At 42.5% G+C, this 25,420-nt stretch overlaps 1 protein-coding gene across 1 annotated transcript; it reads right to left on the bottom strand.

Annotated features, from left to right (window-relative positions):
* Positions 1-441: 441 nt before the first annotated feature.
* Positions 442-18,993, bottom strand: tlr5b (toll-like receptor 5b). Its single transcript, XM_033647947.2, has 5 exons — positions 18,680-18,993; positions 7,399-7,458; positions 4,427-6,686; positions 4,042-4,130; positions 442-2,351 (listed from the first exon to the last, which is right to left on the bottom strand). Exons 2-5 carry the CDS (start codon positions 7,444-7,446, stop codon positions 2,106-2,108), a joined length of 2,643 nt encoding a protein of 880 aa, XP_033503838.2. The 5' UTR covers positions 7,447-7,458; positions 18,680-18,993; the 3' UTR covers positions 442-2,105.
* Positions 18,994-25,420: the final 6,427 nt, after the last annotated feature.

The raw sequence follows: 25,420 nt of genomic DNA, 5'->3' as shown, positions 1-25,420 counted from the left end.
ACCACATTTAGTGAGAGCAGCTGACAAGAAAATACATCACAAATTTGTTGGGGTCAACACATTAGGCTTCACACGGAGGCACCAAAAATGTTGGGAACATAAATTCGGGCTTCACACGGCGGCACCAAATATGTTGGGATTTAATTGGCTATCGGAAATAATTAATTATTATTATTAATAATTAATAATTATGTTAAATAATGTGACTTAATTAACATTAAATCACCTCGTGGGGCACCATTCCCGTAAAGGGAAAATGATAGCCAGTTAAAGATATCAGTCTCAGAAAATAGGCTAAACTATTAATTTGGAGTTTTGATTAATAATTAAATTAATGACAACAACCAAAATTAACAGTAACGCCTGAAGAATTTCGGAGTTCTTGACGCAGCAGAGGTTGACTATTCATTCACTCTTGTGCAACATTAAACAGACAGCAGGTATGATTCCAAAGAATTATATTTATTCACAAACTAGCAAAGCAAACCAAAACACACAAATTCTAACTAACTATATACAAGCTTGGTGTGTATATGTGTGTGTGTGCAAGAGAGAAAAAGAGAAAGACAAAGGTGGGTGTGGTGATCAAAGAGCTGTTTGGCCTACAAAACAAAATGGCTGACAACAGAGAACTACCAAAATGGCCGAATCAAGGCTGGCTCCAGGTCAGGGGAGGTGTTTGTCTGACCGTGTGGTCAGGACAAAGACAAAGGAAAAGAAGCGGGAACTTTGAGATGCCTGTTTGGGTGTAGCTCTGTTGAAAGCCTATTTGTTAATGAGTCTATGTCAATGTGACATGTGTTGCAAACAGTCTGGATTAGTGCAAATATTGTTTAGTTGTGTGCAAGAATCTGTTTGTGAACAGTATTAGCAAACTAAATACTTAGCTTTGGCAAAGCCAACTAATCAATGACCTAACTGCAATCTAATCACAACAATAACTCAATGAACAGCATCAAATCACATACAAGTTAAACAGTCTTGCTTAGCCTGTAAAGCTGTGATAAGCTATGCCCAGTTGTTACATTACCGATCCTTAAATGGATGGGAGAAAGAGTCACTTGGTGGTGTACTGCTTTGTTAGCCGGCAGAAGAAGGCTGGGAAGATGGTTCCAGGCGCAGTCTTTGTTGGGTCCTTTGTTCCAAAGGTGAAACTCTGAGGAAGCTGGTCGCTCAGGGTTTAGCAGAGTTAGACGCTGGGTGCTAACTCACTTAGTTCCTTGTTGCTGGAAAGCTAGTTGCAAACCTTGTGTTTCTATGATCCATTGCCCTCCCTTTAGTGGTTTGGGGCTATGGAGCAAGGGTCTGGGCCTCTGCTGTTCCAGGCCCAGCTGGAAAGAGGTGTTACCTGTTTAACAGCTGGAGAGCAAGAGAGAGAGCTTGAAAGGAGCAGGACTTAGCTTAGAGTTTGGTGACATCACAGAGGGGCATGTCACTGTAACAGTGCTGTCCAATCAAGTTGTGAGACTTGTGTCTCACTGAGGTGTGAGGTGAGACCTCCTGTGGAGATGGGTGTCACCTAGCTGTCTTTGTTTGGAGAACAAAGAGCATGCAGAGGAAAAAGCCTTAAATGCCCAGTGATGATTTTACCAAATGATAAATCATCTGTGGTCCTGTGAATCCCAACATATTGTTATTACGCTTGATGAATCAAACATATTTCACTTACTCAGTGTTACATATTGTTAATTTCAACAACACAGCATTAACAAATGACATACTAATTTCTTTATGATCACATGTCAGTGAGTCATGGAGTACAGTAAATGCTGACAATGACAAAAGATAAAATACTGAAAATATAGAGAAAGGAATTATAAATTGATTTGATATTGTGCAACAGATCACCTCCATACACGGAAATGAAAGTGTTCAGGACCAGACAGCTTCTAAGTCTGGTTCTAAAACTTAAACATGAAGGACTTTTTGAAGAGACTTTGCTATTACTCCCTTGGAAGATTAATAATACCCATAGTCCTTTTCAGAAAGGTCTTTTTAGAGGAGAACATCATCCTCATCCTGCTGAGGAGCCTGGAGTGCAAGATCACTGGTGACACTTCAGCTGGAATGATTTTGGTATCAACACGTTATCACACAGTTAGAGTTCACATGGCAATAGCAGCGATGGCCTCAAGCTGGATACTGTCCTCGTTCTGAGATTGGATGTCAGACTGTGCAGCGTCAGGTTTGTCCTCTGCAAATTTTTTCACCTTTGTGTCCTTGAGTATCTGTGAGACGAGCTTCTCAAAAAACCACTCTAGGTCCTGAGGGTCCTCCGGCCAAATTAGGTACTTTCTCCTTTGGATGAAAGCTCGGATTGCATGGTGCTTCATCAGCTGGTAGTGAGCCACCTTGAGTTGTATTGTGTTAGAATGGAGATGTTGATCAGTAGTGAAGGTCAGGAACTTAATTTTTTTTTATTATAATTCTTAAAAATAATAATACTAACAAGATAAAAAAAAATATTTTCTAAAAATTGCAAAGCACCAGTTCCTTCCCTCTTTGTTAAGTAATATTACTTAAATCTGTATGAAGCCTGACATCTGCTTGTGAAAAGTATGTACTGAATTGCCCATCATCCAGTGATGTCTAGAGAGTTGCTCACCTGGCAACAAAGATGTGTCAGTGACAGATAAAAAGATAGGTAACTATTTTACTATGCAGTTGTCCCAGTAGTGGCATCTAGTAGTGACATTGCAGAGTTGGTTGGTTGGCGGACTTCTTGGGAGAGGACCAGGCGCCCACGAAGTTAGCCAAGCTTTGAAGCCAATTTTCATAGTAGCCAAACAGTAGTACTGCAATTTCAGGGATCTGTCACATAATGCCAATGGGCCCAACAATACTTTTTCCGTTCACTTATACTGGGAAAGAGACATCTGTAAATCAGTGGATACATTTTTGAGCATCACTACCCCCTCCAAATGACTCATTTCACAATCAGGATTTAATTAATTCCATCTGACAACATTTAGAAAGTCTAGAAGAGCTGCAAGATTAAATAATTTCGTACCCATGTAAGTTAGCAAAGTGCCAAACTAGAAGTAGCCAGATCGGCTGGTCTCTCCGCCTGCTCTATGGGCAGTGATACAGAAGCCGCTCCGATTGTCTGGGTAATTTGATACTGCTGCAATAGAGCTTTTTGGCTTCATGTGCCACTGAGCAACTTTTAAAAGGAATAAACAAGGTCCTGCCTCCAATGCTGTATCCAGGTCTTTTAATAGATCCATGGAAAGGACCCACTCTGTATGTAGATATAACTGCTCATTCTAGGGTAGCAAAAAACACAACAACTCTTATTTTCAGGTGATAATACACTAAAGAAAATAGATATGGATATTATATACAATTTCTGTCAGTGGATGCCCCTAAATCCTACACACTGGGCCTTTAAGAAAAAATGAGATTTGTTCGTTTGAGTTTGGTTACTCTTTAAAGCAGCTCTTATCAATAGTTTTGTATTAACAGTGGGTCACATGACTACCAGTATGCAGTGGCGTAGTGGTAATTGATGAGCTGGGTGTATTACTAGGTAGATGGATAGATTGCCAAGGAGGAAGTGGGCACACCCTCCTATATATCCCAATGGCTTTTTGGTTGATAGGTGGGTATACTGTACACAGCCTGAAAAAGAAGTAGGTATACCCTCCACTACAACACTACTTGCATGTTTAAGTTGTCTCATGTGTGTGCACTGCACTATCTGCCCAGCATCAAACAAACAAACAAAGCTGAATATAGTGTAGCATTTAGCAGCTAAGGAGGATTTAGAGACCAGAGCTAAAAGGAGAGCAAATATTGGACTTTAATTTGTCACATGGCCAGCAAAAAACACAACAATAACAATAATGCCAAGATTGCTCTGTGTCTCCTTGAAGTTTATAGGGAACTACTTGTTGGCTGCTAGTTTCCCCTGCCCCCAAAGTCCCCAATTTTTTTTTAGTAAAAACACCCACAGACAGATATTTAAAAATTCTAAATATGGCTTTTGCTGACCCCTAGAGAATGGGTGCAAATTAAGTATCTCAGCAGCCTTATACACACCTTCCCTACCACCAACATAATCAGGATGCTCGTTGGCTCCTCCAGCATCCGGCCCTGGGCCAATGAGAACGCCTCCAAGCACCAACCATCTAGAAAGAGGCACGACTCAGTTAGTTTTTCTAACCTATTTATTATTTCATTTTGTAACTAATTTTATGACTCACAAAGGAGGGAAAGGAAAGACGAGAGGAAAGTTAAGCCACTGCAGGTCAGCAAAAACAAGATTTTCAGGGGGTGTTAAGTTACTCAAAATGCACACACAGGACACACACGTCTCTCAAAATGTCAAACTATGCCTTAGAAAAAAAGGAGAAAATATTTCAAAGCTAAGACTTAAGGAGACAAATGTAGACTTGCAACTGTTAATAACTCAGAAAAACTGTACCTTTGAGGAACTCTTTGGAGACGATGCACACAGTCTTCCTGCTGCCCCAGATGGAATCTCTGATGTTGGAAAGGTGATCCTCACCTGGCAGGAAGTCTCTGGCCTCGAAACAGCAGTGGAGGATGTTCCCCTTTGAAAACTGGTTATCCAGCTTCTTAAGCAATGCAGCCTCTACCCACCCATAGTCATTGTTGCTAAAGCAGAGGAAGGCGTCATACTGCACTTCGTCAACATAAGTTGTCGGTTTTGGGCCATTGACAACCCTACTGATGATCTTTTTGTAGATAATGAATATGTGCCCTCGGAGACGGGCGTAAACAATCCCACTGAGGATGAAAGCAATGATGAGGAGAGCAGAGAGGATGAAAAGCGCAATCTTAAGGTCTTGGACGTCCTCACATGGTTTGACGTTTGTGGAGTATTCCAGTAGAGAATGTTTATGGAGAGCAGCTGGAAACTCACATCTGAACTCATCAATCGGGCTGAAGAAGTTTACATGTGTCACTTTCAGCCACTTCAGGAAGCTCTCCAGATTGCAATCACAGTGGAACCGATTTGCAGCCAGGCTAAGGAAGCTGATGGACTGAAAAGTCCTTGGGTCTGGAGCGGCTAAAAAGTTGTTAGAGAGGTCGAGTCTTTTCAGGCTGACCGGGAAAATATCTGGCTGCAAAAAAGTTAAGGCGTTAGATGAGAGGTCGATCTCTGTGATTGAGCCTAGACCATTAAAAATCCCTCGTGGGAGAGCCGCAAGTGAGTTTAAGCTTAAATTTAGACCCTGCAAATTTTCTAGATGATCAAAAAGGTTGAGGCACTCCCCCCGCCCCCAGATTATATGCAGGGAGCTGTCATGAAGATCCAGCACTCGCAAACTATTATTGTGAGGTACTGTAACATTCTGACTGCACCACTTGATCAAGTTGCCACCATAGAAGAAAGTTTGGAGATGCCTGAATTGGGTTAAAATTACAAAAATATCATCCAAATTTGTTAGTTTATTGTCTGCAACATCCACATAAATACTGTTATTACCCAATTTATTTATGTTGTATATAGATGTCAACCTATTGTCGCCCAAGAGAAGAAAATCTAAGTTTGGTAATGGTGCAGGAGAACCTAGGACTCGCAGTGAATTTCCCGTCAGATATAACGCTCGTAATTTAGGAAGACCACTGAATGCTTCATGTCCCAAGGCCCCAATGTAGTTGTATGACAAATCTAACACCCGAAGGTCTGTCAGATTGGTAAATGTGTGAGAATATATTTCTCCTAAGAGGTTAGATGACAGGTTGAGCAATCGTAAATGTCCTTGAAGACCATCAAAGGCATTTCTGTTTATCTGATTGATTTTGTTCATGGAAATGTCAACGATTTTTGCATCCTTTAGAGGACTTAAAAAAGCCTTCTGCAAAGTAAATATATAGTTTTTAGACAGATCTAAAATGGTAACTGAACTATTCATGAGGCCTTCAAATGTGTTTTTATCTGGATCTGGAAGGTTGTTAAATGAAAAGCCTTTACCCATGTGTCCAGATAATATAACATGAGCAATTGGGGTACCCTGTATTGCTTTAAAAAAAATTCTTGCTATGGTCACGCTGAACCCATTGCTGGATAAGTCAAGGGTATTAAAGGCCATCCCTCTGAAAGGGTTCCCACATCTTTCCCAGTCAAAATCATCACTATACCTAACGTAATTGGATTGCAAGTTCAGGAGTGTGAAGTATTTCCCCTGGAAACCGACAAGATCCTCTTCACATAAACTTTCAATACGATTCAATTTGAGGTTTAGTTGTGTGAACTTTGTAAGTTTTGAAAAGAACAGTCCTGGTCGGAGTCTCACTATTTTATTACCAGAGAGATCAAGCTTTTCTAGGGATAAAAGTGGCTGCAGATAGCTTTCTGCCAGTATAGAGTCTGACAAATTGCAATGATCCAAAAACAAATTTTGTAAGTTAAACAGTCCTGCAAAAGCCCTTGGCTCCAGCTGAAGCTGGGTGTTGCCAAGGACCAACTTTATCAGTTTTCTCTGCCTGAGGAAAGCGTTGTTCCTTATGACAAGCAGCACTTTCTGACTTCCAAGATCTACTCGTTGCAGCTGGTCATAGCTTCTGAGCGAGCTGCTGTTGATCTCACCGATGTAGTTCATCTCCAGGTAGAGGTCTGTGATGTTGGGAGGCAGAGCAGGAACCCAGTAGTGGTGCTGCATGGCGCAATTAGCCACAATGCCGTATAAAGTGCATGATGGGTAGCATGCGATTCCCTGCAGGTGGGAAGGTTAAACTTTTTTGTAAATTTAGAAATGACTGAACTCTATGGTTAAAGGATTTGTTCAACATTTTAAGAAATATGCTTATTTGCTTTGAAGCTGAGAATTAATTGCAAAGATTGATACCACTCTTATGTCTATATGGTAAGTATGCAGCTGGAACCAGCAGCCAGTTAGCTTAGCTTAGCATAAAGAGTCAAAATGGGGAAACAGCAACATTTAAGCATTTTTTAAATCAGTACAAAACATGTTAATTTGTGAGCTTTAATTGATGGCAGATGTTTTTACTGTCGGATGGAGCCAGGCCAGCTGTAGCTAGGCCGTTGGAAGCCTTTATACTCAGCTACCCGACTGCAGGTTGTAACTTAATATTTACCATTCAGATATGAGAGTGCTTCTTCTAATCTAATTTCCCAAAATACTGAACCTTTTCTTTATTCATAGTGAGGCCGGGATTTCTGGTAGGGATGCACGATAATATTGGCACATGATCGGCTTTGAAATAAAATACTGGAATGGGTCGACATACTTTTTCTTAATTTGCACAATGAATATTACATACATAGAAAAATATTGTATTTCATGTCTCCATCTGCTGCTGGGCCTCACGATATGAGTATGTATGTATAATATGATGAGACTTGATGATCACTAAAATGAAGTGGCGAAAAAAGTAGACCTGATTGGTTTTGTGCTATTCACATACCTGTAGGTATGAACCGATGAAAACCATGTGAAAGGCCAGTGTCCACATACTGTCTTCGTCCTGACAAGATGTCCAAAGAGAAAGTCAAACTTTAGCAAAGCTTAAAGGAAGTGATGCTGTTGCATTGGCTCAGCAGTGCAAATATTAGTGTGGACAGGTAAGCTGGGTATGTGGGCATGTAGCAAAGTATGTAGAAAAAAAAGGGTAAACTGTGTCAGGTTATTTGCTTTGGTAGGTTAATGGTTGACAGTTCAATGCTGTCAACCAGTCATGCCTGCTATGAGTTTTTTTCAATAAAGTTCCATTCAAATAGTTCACGTGAATGTAGTTTCTTCTGCTGCACCTCCACTCTGCTATACTACTGTAATTAGCCTTTGTGACAGTAACATGTTTAAGGCTATAGTGTGGAGTGTGTAAAATGAGGAGACAGGAGACGGAGATGCGTCGAGTCAGCTTTACTCTCCACTTAACATATATATAACTGCACAGTACAGCGAGCGAGGTGAAAACGTAAACACAACATAAACCCGGAACCACTAGTACCCCGTCAACCTCTCCCTTAAAGTCCTAAGGCAAGTCCTAAGTCCCTTGGTGAATGTCTCTCTCAATGTCTATTGTGGGTCACCACACAGGCCCCCCCAAAATTCACCCATAATAACAGGACCAGAAAGAACAGGCACCCCAATTAGAACAGACACCCACCCACTAGTGCAAAACAGAACAATCCCGCTTATAACAGTCCCTAGAAAAGTCAACAGGCTGTAGGGGGGCGGATCAGGGGGCCATAACGGCTGCGCTTAACAGGAGGGGGGTCAAAGGCAAGGGGTAGGGCTGGGGCTTGGGCCAAAACCTCAGCAGGGACAGGGGAAGAGCCAGGGGCAGGGGACGCGGCTGTTGCACGGGGGTGCCCCCGCCGTGGAGGCTGGGCCAGCTGAAGCGGTTCCCCAACATCCATATGAGCAGGCTTGAGACGGTCTATAGCCACCCGCTCAGGCTTTCCCCCATATCCAGCCTTGAGGTAACAAAAGTGTGGACCAATTTTTCTGCATCTTTTTGGGTCAGGATAGGCCTAATTTTTGCAATATTACGCAGATGAAAAAATGCAGTCCGTGAGGTTTGTTTTAAATGAGAATTAAGAGACAAATCTTGATCAAATATTACTCTGAGGTTTCTTACGGTAGTGCTAGAGGCCAGAGCAATGCCATCTAGAGAAACTATGTCATCAGATAAAGAGTCTCTGAGTTATTTGGGGCCAAGAACAATAACTTAAGTTTTGTCTGAATTTAACATCAGGAAATTGGTGCTCATCCAAGTTTTTATGTCTTTAAGGCAGTTATGGAGTTTAGTTAATTGATTACTTTCTTCTGGCTTCATCGATAAATACAACTGAGTATCATCTGCATAACAATGGAAATTTATACAGTGATTTCTAATGATGTTACCTAAAGGAAGCATATATAGAGTAAATAGGATTGGTCCGAGCACAGAACCTTGCGGAACTCCAAAACAAACTTTGGTACGTAAGGATGATTCATTATGAACGTCAACAAACTGAAAACAATCAGATAAATAAGATTTAAACCAGCTCAGTGCAGAACCTTTTAGGCCAATTAAGTGATCCAGTCTCTGCAGTAGAATTTGATGGTCAATTGTGTCAAACACCGCACTAAGATCTAATAAAACAAGTACAGAGACAAGTCCTTTGTCTGAAGCAATCAGGAGGTCATTTGTAATTTTAACTAGTGCTGTCTCAGTGCAATGATGCACTCTAAATCCTGACTGAAATTCCTCAAATAAATTATTATCATGGAGAAAATCACACAGCTGGTCTGCAACTACTTTCTCAAGGATCTTTGACATAAAGGGAAGATTAGATATTGGTCTATAGTTGGCTAACACCTCTGGATCCAGGGTGGGCTTTTTTAGTAGAGGTTTAATTACAGCTACCTTAAAAGACTGTGGTACATAGCCTATTAATAAGGATAGATTGATCATATCTAATATATGAGTGTTAACTAAAGGAAAGACCTCCTTAAGTAGCCTAGTTGGGATGGGGTCTAAGAGACATGTTGATGATTTAGATGAAGAAATCACTGCGATCAATTCTTGAAGAGAAATTGGGGAGAAGCAATCTAAATATATATTAGGTCTTACAGCTGTGTTTGAGGTTAGATAGGTACTATCTGAGGACAGGAGGTCATGAATTTTGCCTCTAATAGTTAGAATTTTGTCATTAAAAAAGCTCATAAAATCATTACTGCTAAGGGCTAAAGGAATACAAGGCTCAATAGAGCTTTGACTCTCAGTCAGCCTGGCTACAGTGCTGAAAAGAAACCTGGGGTTGTTCTTATTGTCTTCTATTAATGCTGAGTAATAGTTTGCTCTGGCATTGCGGAGGCCCCTCTTATAAGTTTTGAGACTGTCTGTCCAGATTAAACAAAATTCTTCCAGTTTGGTTAATCACCAATTCCTTTCAAATTTTCGCGATATTTGTTTTAACTTACGGGTTTGAGAGTTATACCAAGGAGCGAACTTTCTTTGCTTTTTTAACTTCATTTTAAGAGGAGCTACAGAGTCAAGTGTTGTTCGCAGCGAGCCTATGGCGCTATCGACAAAATGATCAAAGTCGGTACAGGAAACCTCTGTTACTGAGGGACTTGGTATTGAATTTAACGACGGAGTAATCTTTTCCTTAAATTTTGCGACAGCACTATCTGATAAACATCTAGTATAGTAACTGTTGCTGAGTGGCGTGTAATCGAGTAAAAAGAAATCAAAAGTAATCAGATAATGATCCGATAGCGAGGGATTCTGTGGAAAGACTTTTAGGTTATCAATTTCAATTCCATACGTCAGAACTAGATCGAGGGTATGAAGCCTGAAGATCTTCCTTAGGGGCGGAGCAAAGCATAACCCATGGGAGACAGTCAGCCCAGTCGCTGCCTGTGAGGCTGGCCCTGAGCGCGGCCTTCATGTCACGATGAAACCGCTCGCAAAGTCCGTTGCTCTGTGGGTTATACGCTGTGGTACGGTGGACCTTTACCCCCAGGCCCTCGGCGACCGCAGTCCAAAGCTCCGATGTGAACTGCAGACCTTGGTCTGAGGAGAGGTCAGACGGTGTGCCGAAATGGGCCACCCAAGCTATAATGAACGCCCGGGCCATGTCAGCTGATGTAGTAGAGGACAGGGGGACAACTTCTGGCCACCTGGTGGTCCTGTCCACCATGGTGAGGAGGTAGGTGTAGCCACGGGAGGGGGGAAGGGGCCCCACCAGGTCTACATTCACATGGTCAAAACATCTCTCTGGCACCCTGAAGGGCGCCAAAGGGGCCTTAGTATGATGCGTCACCTTTGCGCGCTGGCACGCCACGCAGGCAGCAGCCCAGGCCCTGACATCCCTCCACAGGCCCGGCTAGACGAACTTGGCCTCCACCAGCTTGGTAAAGGCCCTCACCCCCGGGTGGGAAAGGCCGTGGATGGCGTCAAAGACCTGGCGCCTCCAGCCAGCAGGTACCATAGGGCGCGGCAGGCCAGTGGAGACGTCGCAGAGGAGCGTTGCGTTGGCCGTGTCAAACACCACATCTTCCATGAGCAGCGCCGCGGGGGCTGTCCGGTAGGCTTGAACCTCAGAGTCCGCAGTCTGGTCCGCCGCCATGGCTGCGTAGTCGAGGCTTAAGTGGACGGACCCAGCGACCGCCCGGGAAAGTCGGGGACGAAATTGTCCTTGCCGGCCACGTGCTGAATGACGGTGGTGTACTCGGAGATGGCAGAGAGCTGTTGTCGACCAGACCATGGCTTTGAAGACTTGGCCATGGTGAATGTCAGTGGCTTGTGGTCAACGAAAGGTGTGAACCGCCGGCCCTCCAGCAGGAGCCGGAAATGACGAGAGGAAAAGACCCAGGAGCTCTCTGTCGAAGGCGCTGTATTTCCTCTCGCTGTCACGGAGCTTCCTGCTGAAAAAGGCCAGCGGCTGCCAGGCTCCGCCCACCCACTGCTCACACACAGCCCCCACCGCGTAATCAGAGGCATCTGTAGTGAGAGCAACTGGGGCAGTCAGAGACGGGTGCGCCAGCAGAGCAGCGTTGGCCAGCGCGGTTTTGGCAGCGCCAAAAGCATCAGTCATCCATGGGGACCAATCCAACTCATCCATGGGGACCAATCCAACTCGTCCAACTCGGTGCGGGGGCGTGGGAAGCTGCCGGAGATGCGTGAGATGGTCCTCCGCGGACGCGCTGGCCATGAGAATGTCGTCCAACTAAACAAACAAGAACGGCATGTCTCGCAGTACAGAGTACGGCGCTGAAACGTCTGCGCTGCACCCTTGAGGCCAAAAGGCATCCGCAGGAATTCAAAAAGGCCAAAGGGTGTGATGACCGCTGTCTTGGGGACATCCTGCAGGTGGACGGGCACCTGGTGGTAACCGCGCACCAGGTCCACCTTCGAAAAGATGGTGGCACCGGCAAGGTGGGCAGAAAAGTCCTGTATGTGCGGCGCTGGGTACCAGTCGGGGGTGGTGGCGTTATTTAGGCGATGAAAATCACCACAGGGGCGCCAACCGCCATCAGCCTTGGTTACCATGTGCAGGGGGAGGCCCATGAACTGTTGGAGCGGCGCACAATGCCGAGGTGCTCCATGGTGGTGAACTCCTCCCTGGCGATTGCGAGCTTGGCAGAGTCGAGGCACCGGGCTTGTGCATAGACTGGGGGGCCGACTGTGGTGATGTGGTGCTCCATGCCATGATTAGCCACCGCCGATGCAAAAGAGAGGGTGTCGATCAGGCGGCAGTTTGTAACATCCACCAAAAGTCTGTAAGCACAGAGGAAATCGGCTCCCAGGAGCGGCGGCCATGACGAAGTCCTAGCCCAAACGCCACCCGCTGAAACACACCTCCACATACCTTGTGCCATAGGTACGTATGGGCGTGCCGTTGGCGGCATCCATCGGGGGGCTGTGCCTGCCAGCCATGGTGTCTGCCGGTTTCGCCGGCAGGATGCTGTGCTGAGCACCACAATCGACCAGCAGCCGCCGGTCGGACAAGGTGTTGGTGATGAATAACAGCTTGCAATCGTGGTCAGCGCCCATAGCTGCTAATGAGCGCCGGCCCTGGCTTTTCCCTGGGCTCCAAAACTGCATGGCTTGCGACACTGCTTGGCCTTGGCCCCAAACCTGGAATGATAATTACACCACCCGTCCTGACGCTGTCGGTGGGCTGTCACTGCAGCTGCGGTGTCCGGGTTGTCCTCCGGAGGTGGGGGTGGGGCTGACATGTGCTGAGGGGGCAGCACCACATGGACAAACTGCTGCTGGTTGGCGAGGAAAATCCTGTCTGCTTCCACAGCCAGTGCCCGATAGCCTCTAGAGGAGGAGAGGGGAGAGCTGGCTAGTGCGGTGCGCACGGGTGCTGGAAGCTGGTGCAGGAAAATGTGGGTGAAAAGAAACGAGGGATCAGCCGCCCCCAGCACAGCCAGCATTCTCTCCATTAACTCGGACGGCTTGCTGTCACCGAGGCCGTTTAGGGACAGCAGGCGGTCTGCTTTCTCAAGCTCAGACAGTTCAAAGAGTTGTAACAGGAATGCTTTGAGTGTGTCGTACTTGCCGTTGGCCGGAGGAGCCTCTAACAGTACCATAGCCCTGACTGTCATCGAGGCATCTAAGGCTGCTACGACGTGGAAATACTTTGTAACGTCCTGTGTTATTCCTCTCAGCTGGAACTGGGCCTCGATGTGTTGAAACCACGGCCGCGGGTTGTGCTGCCAAAAGTCCGGTAACTTGATGGTCGCAGCGTAAATAGCACCGACATTAGCCACGCCGTTAGCAACCGCCGGCGCTGCAGCAGCATTGTCACTACCGTCGTTGTTTGACATAACTCAGCAGTATCCAACTCGCGTAGGGGTCACCAATGTGGAGTGTGTAAAATGAGGAGACAGGACACGGAGACGCGTCGAGTCAGCTTTACTCTCCACTTAATATATATAACTGCACAGTACAGCGAGCGAGGTGAAAACGTAAACACAACATAAACCCGGAACCACTAGTACCCTGTAGGGCTGTCAACGAATATTCTAAATTCGAATTTAAATTCGAATTTGAAAAAAAAATGGACCTTCGAATGTGAAAATTGATATTCGATTGTGGAGAAAAAAAAAAAAAACACCACCGCAGCTGTCCTCTTTGCGAGTGGGCGTTGGCATCAGACGCGCATTTCTCCACGCTGGTCGACAAGCGGTTCTGCTCCCAGCTGTTGTCTCCATCACCCGGCTTGACACATTCGCTCGCGGCTCGCGCAGAAAATAGACCAGATGCCGAAACGATCGCTGCAGGGCGCAAGCCGGTCACGGTCCGGTGCTTCGAGGCTATTCGCAGCGCTTCCGTGGGCGGTGTGGCCACGGGTCAGAGAGGGGGGGCGAGCGAGAGCTCCGCGGTCGTTTATAACGTAATGTTATAGATAATTGTTTTATGTGTTTTAATGTGTAGGTATGTAAATGTTTTCAAAAATGTTTATGTGGAAATAAAAATACCTACAAGTAGTTATGTTTCCTTGTATTAATACATATACAAGTATGTTTCCTTGTATTAGTTTGCCCTCTTGTGGACATAATGTGAAAAAAAAAAAAAATTTGAATGGTTCGAACCTATGAGTTATTTTTAGAAGGAATATTCGAACGTCATTTTTGAGCAATTCTGACAGCCCTAGTACCCCGTCAATCTCTCCCTTAAAGGTACAGTCCCTTGGTGAATGTCTCTCTCAGTGTTTATGGTGAATGTCTCTCTCAGTGTCTATTGTGGGTTACCACAATAGATTACTTTACATCCTCCTACACAACTGATTCAATGGACATTATTTATTTTCCATGAAATACATTTAAGGTACTGACTTTACACATTAAGTGTACACAGCAGTGCTACACAGCCAGTGAAAAGTCTGAAAATATTAACTTGAAAATCAGATACATGCTGTTGTACTATGGGAAATGTAGATGTAATTGAAGTGACTAGAAGAATCAAAAAATACAGATTTTTTATGCCAGGTTCACACTACACAACATTTTTGTGTGTTCTGAGAGTCACTGTGTCAGATTAGGCTATTGTGGAGTTATAAAATCTTACCGTGACTTGGCAAACAGACATGACCGACTCGACGATGGTCCATGATAGGGATGGGTATCATCAAGATTTTATTACGTTTATCAATACTCCTTCCCAATAATCCCTATCTTATTTATCATTTCTAAATAATTGCTTTTTAAAAAATGTATTAATTAAAAAAAAAATAAGAGCAGGTTTAGATTACTGAATATTTTAAATATAACTAAATGTTGTTTTTAGAGCAGCAACAGTCATTTTTACAACCGCAAAGTCATCATATAAATAATACTCTTGACATCACAATACTGAGTGCACTTTAGTATTTATCAGTCACTGTAAGTCATTCCTCTTGTCCTCTGTCCTGCTCTATCTCTGCTTATGTGATTCACTGTGTGCAGGTAACATTATTGCTGGTGGAGAGAGGAGGGGCTGTTTGTGTGTACCAGCAGCTTAGTTTAAACAAATTCATCCAGTTTTAAGATAAGTGGCAAACTAAGCTAAATACTTAGACTACATACAGACAGCTGTCATTTTTGCTTATTTGCAACAATTCCCTATTAGCCAAACTAGCGTTCTGTACTTGCGTGTGTAAAACATAATGGTAGACACGGTGGATTACAGACTGTGGACAGATCACATCAATATATTAATGTAACTACTAAAATATCGCTGTCTTCACGTTTACCGTACATGTTTATGCTTATTGAACACATGCAACCTACTGATAAAGTATTGGCTTTTTACTCGCGAAGGTTTAATTGCACTCACAGTAAAGAGCGTACAGTGCCCTCCAAAAGTATTGGAACAGTGAGGCCAATTCCTTTATTTTTGTTGTAGACTGAAAATATTTGGGTTTGACATCAAAAGATGAATATGGGACAAGAGATCAACATTTCAGCTTTCATTTCCAGGTATTTACATCTGGATCTGATACACAACTTAGAAGATAGCACCTTTTGTTTGAACCCACCCATTTTTCATGAGAGCAAAAGTATTGGAACATGTGACTGACAGGTGTGTTTTGTTGCCCAGGTGTCTCCCAATTACATTGATTATTCAAACAATAAATAGCACTGAATGTCTGAGCTCAGTTTCAGATTGGGTACGATAGGTTTTGCCTGTGCAGACTGCATTTAGAGGTGGAACCAACATGAAAACCAGAGAGCTGTCTATGGGTGAAAAAGAAGCAATTGTGAATCTGAGAGAAGATGGACAATCAATCAGAGCCATTGCACAAACATTGGCCATAGCCAGTACAACCATTTGGAATGTCCTGAAGAAGAAAGAAACCACTGGTGTACTAAGCAACAGATGTCGAACAGGTAGACCAAGGAAAACATCAGCAGTTGATGACAGAAACATTGTGAGAGCTGTAAAGAAAGACCCTAAAACAACTGTTAGTGACATCAGCAACAACCTCCAGAGGGCAGGAGTGAAGGTATCACAATCTACTGTTTGCAGAAGACTTCATGAACAAAAGTACAGAGGCTACACCAGAAGATGCAAACCACTTATTAGCAAGAAGAATAGGAAGGCCAAGCTGGAATTTGCCAAAAGGTACAGAGATGAGCCTCAAAAATTCTGGGAAAAAGTTTTATGGACTGATGAGACAAAGATTAACTTTTTCCAAAGTGATGGAAAGGCGAAAGTTTGGAGAAAGAAAGGATCTGCTCATGATCCCAAACATACAAGCTCATCTGTGAAACACGGTGGAGGTAATGTCATGGCTTGGGCTTGCATGGCTTCTTCTGGGATGGGCTCTTTCATCTTCATTGATGATGTAACACATGATGGCAGCAGCAAAATGAACTCAGAAGTCTACAGAAACATTTTGTCTGCTAATTTAAAGAAAGATGCAACCAAACTGATTGGGAGATCCTTCATCATGCAGCAAGATAACGACCCAAAACACACTGCCAAAACAACAAAGGAGTTCATCAGGGGCAAGAAGTGGAAGGTTTTAGACTGGCCAAGTCAGTCTCCAGACTTAAACCCAATAGAGCATGCATTTTACCTGCTGAAGAGGAGACTGAAGGGAGTAACCCCCCAAAACAAACAACAACTGAAAGAGGCTGCGGTGAAAGCCTGGAAAAGCATCACAAAAGAAGAATGCAAAAGTTTGGTGATGTCAATGGGTCACAGGCTTGATGCAGTTATTGAAAGCAAAGGATTTGCAACTAAATATTAAGTCTCATTCACTTTAATCTATTTTAAGTTTATATGTTCCAATACTTTTGCTCACCTAAAAATTTTGTGTTCCATTACAAATAATGCTATCTTCTAAGTTGTGTATCAGATCCAGATGTAAATACCTGGAAATAAAAGCTGAAATGTTGATCTCTTGTCTCATATTCATCTTTTGATGTCAAACCCAAATATTTTCAGTCTACAACAAAAGTAAACGAATTGGACTCACTGTTCCAATACTTTTGGAGGGCACTGTAGTTGCCATGAACTTGAGAAAAACTTGCAGAATGATAAGCAAAATGTTTATATGTGCCGGTAAAAGAACCGATAATGTCGGAGCTTATCAATACTACGGTCTTTGACAATTTAGCCCCAGGGCTCATTTAATACTGGGTTTTGGTACCTACCCCAGCAGATTAAAAGTAAAAATAGAAAAATACAGAGGGAATGAGAAATAAAGGCCTGTTTCTAATGTAGTCTGTTTCAAATTAAGCTGGTAACATCTGCAGTTGTGGTGAGTAAAACTCTGCCAGTATTTGTGAATTGTATTCCTTTATATCCTTTTCCATTATGAAGACATAACATTGTTTGCTAGCTTGATGCTAATGGCAGTACTCATCAGGTTGCTAAAGTGCCTCTGCTGTTTCACCGAAACATCTCTGCTTTCACTGCCAGGGAAAATGTGTTGAGTTCATTTCTGACACCTTATTAACCACAGTACATCACATGAATCAGCTGGCAGCTTTGTCTAGCCTATCCTTCTGCAACGTGCCAGTCAGTGGCGTAAGGTAGTTACGACTGGCCCCAGTGCACGTTATTGTGATAGGCACTTGTGTACGCTACAGTAGTAGTGTACACAAGTGCAAGTAGTAGTTAGTTTGTAGTTAGTTTGTAGTTAGTTAGTAGTAGTAATTACTAGTTATAAGGCGCACACACGCCACCGGCAACTGTTTAAAGCCAGAGGAATTTAATTCAGGGAGCTTTGCTCTCTCTTTGGAACAGCTACAGCAGTGGTAGCTGCTCCAAAGCTCCGGAATAGCCTTCCACTCTCATTCAGTTTTATATTTGTGCATAATTACATTGCAATATATTTGTGTGCCATTATTTTAATTTGTACACCACTTTGGTCAACTGCAGTTGTTTTTAAATGTGCTATAGGCTATATAAACTTGATTTGATGTGCTATTTTTCCTCCTATTGGTTTCTCTCTTGTCCTCCCTTACTGCTGCTTTTCTGTTTAAAAGCCATGACTGCTCACTGGACTTGCAGATGTGCTCACCTTGTCAGGCTTCACATATTTTGTGCCTAAACTAGCTACCGTATCATATTTGTGTTGTCACATGATCAAAAAGAGACTTGACATTAGGGTAGGCAACATCAAAATACATGTTGCCCAACAATCACCATTGCATATTTGTATATATTAGAAATTATTCATCTAATTGAATATGTCTGTCTATCTATCTATCTATCTATCTATCTATCTAGGGTGGGGGAAATCGATACAGCTTAGAATTGCAATATTTTTGAGTAGCAACATCGATTTTTTCAATTATAGAAATTATTAATGTGACAAATACAAAATAAACTTAAGGTAGCCTACTTCAATAATATAATCACTTAATTTTCTGTCCACTAGATAAATATGGCTACAAAAAAAACTGGCTGACGTGAGATGAACAGACTGAAAATGTTATCTTATTAGATAAAACAGATGTTGACAAAGTTTTCCTTTAGAGACAGAATTTACAGTTCACAGCTTTTAAAAGCTTTTAAATCATAGAGCTGTAGGCCTACTTAACTTTTATGCTTTGAGTTTAAACAGGCAGAGTGACATGTGAAATTTACCGATTATTGCACACTCTGTTTAACAGCAAAAAAGAAGGAGGCAAACACAGACATGTTCAAACAACCTCAAAGTTTTACCGACTCTGCAGAACGTGTTTGAGAACCAACTGATCATTTATAACTAGTTTACAGTGATACAGTAATGTAGTGAAAATCTTACCTGCGCTGTTGTTCAAACTGAGAAAAGCCTTCACGGTGTCTGTCCTGCGGCCAGATTAGTTGTATCTCCTCCCTGCAGACCTTCCTACCGCACTGCTGCTAATATCTGATCTGAGATCAGTCAACATGCGTGCTATCCAGTACGCTTAGCCTGACAAAACAGACAAATGGAATTTTCCGAATGGCCAAATATCCTCTTCCTCTTTCGAAGACCGCTTTCCCCATCTTCCGCTCTGGGCGTTGCAGTGGGCTGCGTGATCTGTGGCGACATTTGTCTGTCTAACTCTTGACCACTACTGATAGTTACTGTCACGGGGGAGTGAAACCCCGATTTTTTCTATCTACAGTTCCACTGGGGAGGAGTCTGTCAATCAGCACACAGAGTAAAGTCTTTACAAAGAATTTATTTTAAGAACTAGCCTCAATAAGATTTGCTAAAATAGTCTAAGATTAAAGTCTCTTAAAGTCCAGTTTACCAGCACACCAGCTGCTAAAAGTTCGGGGTCCAGGGAAGAGCCTGTTCTTGTACAATCAGCTGGGCCAAATAAATTTCCACAACAAAGCCAATCTAATAAAAGGAAGGAAGTCTAGGGTAGGTTAGGGACTGCTCTTTACCAGCCAGAGGAGGAGGGTGCCAGTGTTGTGACTTCTTGTATTAATAAAAAATAAATTAAATTAGAAATGGGAACTCAAGGCCAAGCCCAGTCGGGCCATCAGAGCCCTCTCTGGCGCAGCTGAACAGGCAAGCCGGTGGCTATGGAACAAGAGGAGAGACACCATTTGGGCCCTGAAATAGCCTACCACTAACAACAGCAGGGTTTAAGGGAGTAAAAGCAAGGGGGGGTGCACCTGGGATGCCAGGTGCTGCTGATGTGCCCCCTGGAGGTGTTGTGGATTTATCATTGAAACACCAGTGAAGGAGGCTTTACCCTCCCTACCCCCAGATGGTAAATCACTCCCACTCATAGTCTCAAATATATGCATCAACGGATTGTAACATCTGGTCCTGAACTGAACTTACAGTTATTAGGTTTTTCAGACTGACTCTTTGATGTTTGAAAGTTAAAAGCTGAAGGTTTAAGAAGAAATCCATAGAGTTGAAAAAAGCCTTGGTTTTCCACTGTTGTTGTGCAAGCTGGTTAGTTTGTGCAAATGGTTTATTTCTGGCCAGTGAGATGTAAAAAAAAATGATTTGGATCAAATACACTATTATATGCTCAGATTTGGTTCTGTTTTTTTTTCCTGACAGAAGTGTTTGTCACACATTTTGTGTCCAAGGACCGCAGGAATCTTAAAAATCTAACAATAATTTCTATGTTTACAGTTCCTGGCTATGATAATTGGTGTAATTGTGGGGATTTTTACAGAAAACATGCCCTCCAAATGAGGGGTTTGAAAGGCTTGTTTTCTTTAAAAATGAATAAATGCAAAATGCAACCATTTACATTTGTTAAGCCCTCTCCTAAGCCACAGTAAAAAAAAAACACAAGTTCCTCTCCAGTACTTGCAGAAAAGACTCCCACACACTTTATCACACTTGCAAAAAAAAAAAAAAGAATTTATTGCTGCAACGTTTCAGTGACTTGGCCTTCATCAATCAAACAGTCTATGTTTTGCAAGTTAGACAGTGTGCCGGAATCTTTTCTACAAGTGTCATTGTTCTGGTCTCTCTCCTACACACCTGTTTGGAAATAGATGTGCCAACTATTCCTTTGTTTCCTCTACAGTGCTTCAAAATTATTTGACATGCCTCCCCCTTTTTTGCACCATCCCTTCCCTCCTCAAAAATAATGTACAGCCCCTTTCCGAGGAGGAAGTGGGTGTACTCTCCTCAGTGGCTGTTTGGCTGATATGGAGTTAGATTTGTCTCATTAATACCTGTAAATGCACAGAGGGTGATCTACAAATATTTCTTGATCTGCACACGTGTTTTGCTATTCACAAATACAAATTTCTAATTTGTAACTTGTATTTTGGTTTTTGCAAATAGATGTGTATTTGTAAATATATCATTTTTTCATTTGTAAAACTGAAAATTCTGTTTGTGAAGTGTGATTCAGCATTTGTGGATCACCGATCACACACATGCATCGCTTTCCTCAGTGACGTAATTTTGAGACGTTCCTGTTGAAATCCACACAGATTCACAAACAAATAGCTCGTGATTCACAAAAGCACGCCCCATCCCCAGCACACCGCACTGCACCACACCCCCCTCGTCAGTAGGTGGCAGTGTTTGCAAGTAGTTGAAAGGGCAAAACAACACATTTTGCCTGCTGCCTGCTAGTTTAGGACAAGCTACAGAAACACACTGCCGCTCCAAAATGCCAGAGAGTTGTTGTGTGGTTGGGTGCACAAATCGACACAGAGAAAAGCCGGGGTTGTGTTTTCATCGTATTCCGTCAGGTAAAGACAACCCAGAGAGGAGAAACCTGCAAAGTGATAAGAACGCAGAGGATTGTTCAGATCTGAGAGCACGTCAGCGGTCAGCGGATTCTCTTCCAAGGTGTAAAACTAGACCTATATGAATTATTTCTGCTTCAACATGATGGGATTGAGAAGGAAAGGACAGCTCCGTCAGACTCTGGGTTTCTTCAAGTAAACCTGCCAGCGAGCAGGTTGGGTTCACAGAGTCAGTTACCATGGTGACTGACACAAGAGTCAGTTACCATGGTGACTGACAGAGAGTTTAAGTTACCTCTCATTCTGGAATGGAAATCCCAGAGTTTCCCTCATCACTGGGTTCACTTACTCTAGTTTTCACATAAGCCGCTTTCTGGAATAGCCCTCTGCCCTACACACTGACTAATTATTAGAAAAACCAAAAGTAAAAGAAAAAAAGGTTTAAAAGTCCTATGAGACTTTTCTGTGAAAACTCTTAACGACTCATGAATTAACGTTTGATAGCTACTGTTAGTTAAATTACCACCTCTTAAAACGGCAGCATTGTTTACCCATCCTGATCGGAAATATTGGTAACTGTCTGTGCTCTTGTAGCTACGCCTTTATTCTGGCAGGAGTGTAGGGTGATGAATTCTCCACCAGGTAAAATGTAAACATCGCCGAAGTCGAGCTTCTGCAGGGACCTGGCGGTTTTTTTAACGGTGTATACAGCAGCCGGTGCTGTGTATGGGTCACAATTGCTCTATACTTCCTAATTCATTTTATACCTTTCCTTCCCGGCTGCTGACAGAAAGTTGCAGTGAAAGTCCACTTAAGCAGAGTGCAAACCATAGCTACATCAATGCATAGAACAACACTGCCATCTACTGGATGACGGTGTTGCTTTGTGTGAATCACGAGCTATTTGTTTGTGGATCTGTGTGGATTTCGACAGGAACGTCTCAAAATTATGTCACTGAGGAAAGAAATGCATGTGTGTGATCGGTGATCCACAAATGCTGAATCACACTTCACAAACAGAATTTTCAGTTTTACAAATGGCTTTTTTTTAACGAATAAAAAACAGATATTTACAAATACACATTTATTTGTAAAAACCAACACACAAGTTAAAAATACGAAATTTGTGTTTGTGCTTCACAAACAGAATTTTCAGTTTTACAAATGCGTTTTGTTTTTTTTTTTTACAAATGAAAAAATGATATATTTACAAATACACATCTATTTGCAAAAACCAAAATATAAGTTACAAAATAGAAATTGTATTTGTGGATAGCAAAACACGTGTGCAGATCAAGAAATATTTATAGATCACCCTCTGTGCATTTACAGGTATTAATGAGACAAATCTAACTCCATGGACTGATAGGTGGGCGTACTGTAAACAGCCAGAAAAAGAGGTGGGTATACCCCGTACAGCTGCATATACCCTCCACTACACCATTGCTGCAAACGATTCAAGTAGTGAATGGAACACAGTGAAGACAGTCATTGACAAGTGGAATAAAATACAGAACAGTGACGTCACCAAGAACTGGATGTCCCTCCAAAATTGATGAAGAGACGAGGAAAACTGGTCAGGGGGGCTGCAAAGAGGCCTACAGCATCACTGAAGGAGCTGCCGGAATTTCTGGCAACAATCTTACATATTTGTTTATTTACATTTGTCTGGACTATGGGGTTAAGGTCACGATATGGAAGCCTTTTCTTACAAAGGAAAACACCCAAGCCTGGCGAAATTTTGCTAAAAAAAATACACCAAATCTCCCAAAAGCATGTGGAAAATGTGTTATGGTCTGATGAAATAAAGGTTGAACTTTCTGGCCATAATTTCAAAAGGTATGTCTAGTGCAAAAACAACACTGCACATCACCAAAAGAACACCATACCCACTGTGAAGCATGGTGGTGGCAGCATCATGCTGTGGGGTTGTTGTTCTTCAGCTGGAACTGGGGCTTTAGTCAAAGTGGAGGGAACTACATGTAGGAACAGTTCGAAATACCAGTCAGTTTTGGCCCAAAACCTTCAGGTGTCTGCTAGAAAACTGAAGATGTAGAGGAATTTTACCTTTCAGCACAAGGCCCAAACACACATCCAAATCAACAAAAGAATGGCTTCATCAGAGGAAAATAAAGTTTTGGAGCGGCCCAGCCAGAGCCAAGACCTAAATCCAACTGAAAACCTGTGGGGTGATCTGAAGAGGAGTATGCACAGGAGATGCACTTGCAATCTGATTGGAGCGCTTTTGCCAGGAAGAGTGGGCAAATACTGTGAAATCAAGATGTGGCATGCTAATAAACTCCTAACCCCCTATTTTTGATTTGTTAAATGTATTTAAACTATTCTGCATGGGTACTTTTACTCTTAACACTTAAGTACATTTCCATACTTTATCTGAAATAACATTTTCAATGCAGGGCTTTTACTAGTAACAGAGTGTTTGTACAGTGTGGTATTAGTACTTTTACTTCACCTGTAACAACAGGATAACACTCAGGAAAAATGCGGTTTACTTTATTCAAGTTTATCTACTGGTAGGGTCATTCCTGGAATTCTGTGCCATTTGAGTCCCCATGACATAAAATTGTATATTTTGTGTAAAAATGGGCTAATGCTTCTTTTTAAAAGCTTGTCTTACACAATGAACCCACTTCTACCATAGAACAGAATGATATGTATGCAAGATTAATTAAATTCAAAACAATTACCCTAATTTAGCACAAGTAGGTGAAACTGCCATGTCCCCAATCATGTTAGCTCAACTTAAATTACAAATATACCGTAAAACTTGAGTTAGTAGCCTGGGCTATTATTTTCCTTAAATTACTGAACTCAGCAGGCTTATTTGGGACAGGCCTTTAATTCCTTTCACACAAAACTGTTGCTCAGCAATGATCTCTACATGCTGCCTTTAGGCCAGTTAATACAAAGTAATAATGTGTCCTACCACAATTATGCAGATGACACTCAGATCTATGTCTCACTGACAGCAGGTGAATATGGACCAGCGGATTCACTCTGTCACTGCATCCAACAGCTCAGTGTGTGGATGCAAAGCAACTTTCTCCAGCTAAATTCAGACAAGACTGAAGTCATCGTATTTGGTCCACAGAAACAAAGAGAAAGTGTCAGCAGTCACCTCCAGTCTCTCTCTCTAAAACCTACAAATCAGGTTAGAAATCTCGGGGTAATAATGGACTCAGACTTGAACTTTAACAGCCACATCAAATCAATAACATCAGCAGCTTTTTACCATCTAAAAAACATTGCCAAAATCAAAGGTATAGTGTCTAAACCTGACTTGGAGAGACTGATCCATGCATGTGTCTCTAGTAGGTTAGACTACTGTAACGGCCTGCTCACTGGCCTCTCCAAACGGGCCGTAAGACAGCTGCAGTACATCCAGAATGCTGCTGCTCGGGTCCTGACCAGAACCAGGAAGTACGAGCACATTAGTCCTGTGCTCAGGTCTCTACACTGGCTTCCTGTGGCTCAGAGAATAGACTTTAAAGCAGCTCTGCTTGTGTACAAGTCTCTCCGCGGCCTAGCACCAAAGTACATCTCTGACATGTTAGTGCCATATGAACCATCTCGGACTCTGAGGACCTCAGGGACCGGCCTCGTGCTGGTGCCCAGAGTCAGGACTAAACATGGGGAATCAGGATTCCAGTTTTACGCAGCTAAAATCTGGAACAGTCTTTCTGAAGATGTGAGACAGGCCTCTACTCTGACAATGTTCAAATCTAGGCTCAAAATAGCTCTATTTCACTGTGCATATGACTGAAAGGATCTTATCTGCACTCTTCTCTTTTAAAGTTCATTTTATAATGATTATTTATGTTTTTATTTTTTATTGTGATTTTAATGCATTTTCTTGTTCTGTAAAGCACTTTGAATTACTTTGTGTACGAATTGTGCTCTACAAATAAACTTGCCTTGCCTTGCCTTGATCAAATTGTTTATTTGAACCAGTATTAATATAACTTGTATAAAAATGAGGCTTCAAATAATTAATTACAGATCATTCATTTGAGTTAGCTCCAAAAGACAAGGCATCAGAGCGAGAGAGCATTATGACACTCGTTTTGCGATATGTAAAGATTCCAGCACCCGGCATACCGACACAACCTCACTTTATCCTGTTAAAACAATATTCACAACTTGGATGAATTTTTATGAAAAAAACTTGTTGATTCTTTTGATCAGTGGACCCTTACGGACCAAAGGAATTGGAATAGTTTACTGGGTAATCAAGGAATGGACACATATTCTGACTTTATGACAGCTTCAGAGGAAGGGAGTCACCCCTGGTTTTTTTCCCCGATATGCTAGTAAATCT

This window comes from Epinephelus lanceolatus, chromosome 13 (assembly GCF_041903045.1).
Source record: "Epinephelus lanceolatus isolate andai-2023 chromosome 13, ASM4190304v1, whole genome shotgun sequence".
Taxonomy (NCBI): Eukaryota; Metazoa; Chordata; class Actinopteri; order Perciformes; family Serranidae; genus Epinephelus; species Epinephelus lanceolatus.
The sequence above is the reverse complement of the archived record's forward strand: the minus strand, read 5'-3'. Positions and strand labels throughout refer to the sequence as shown.

What these genes read in the sequence shown, in the direction of transcription:
- tlr5b (XM_033647947.2), bottom strand. Translation starts at nt 7,446, where the DNA reads ATGTGGACACTGGCCTTTCACATGGTTTTCATCGGTTCATACCTACAG. An exon ending in CTCCAAAGAGTTCCTCAAAG is followed by an intron (nt 4,131 to 4,426) that starts GTACAGTTTTTC and finishes GCCTCTTTCTAG; the next exon opens with ATGGTTGGTGCTTGGAGGCG. An exon ending in TTATGTTGGTGGTAGGGAAG is followed by an intron (nt 2,352 to 4,041) that starts GTGTGTATAAGG and finishes ATACAACTCAAG; the next exon opens with GTGGCTCACTACCAGCTGAT.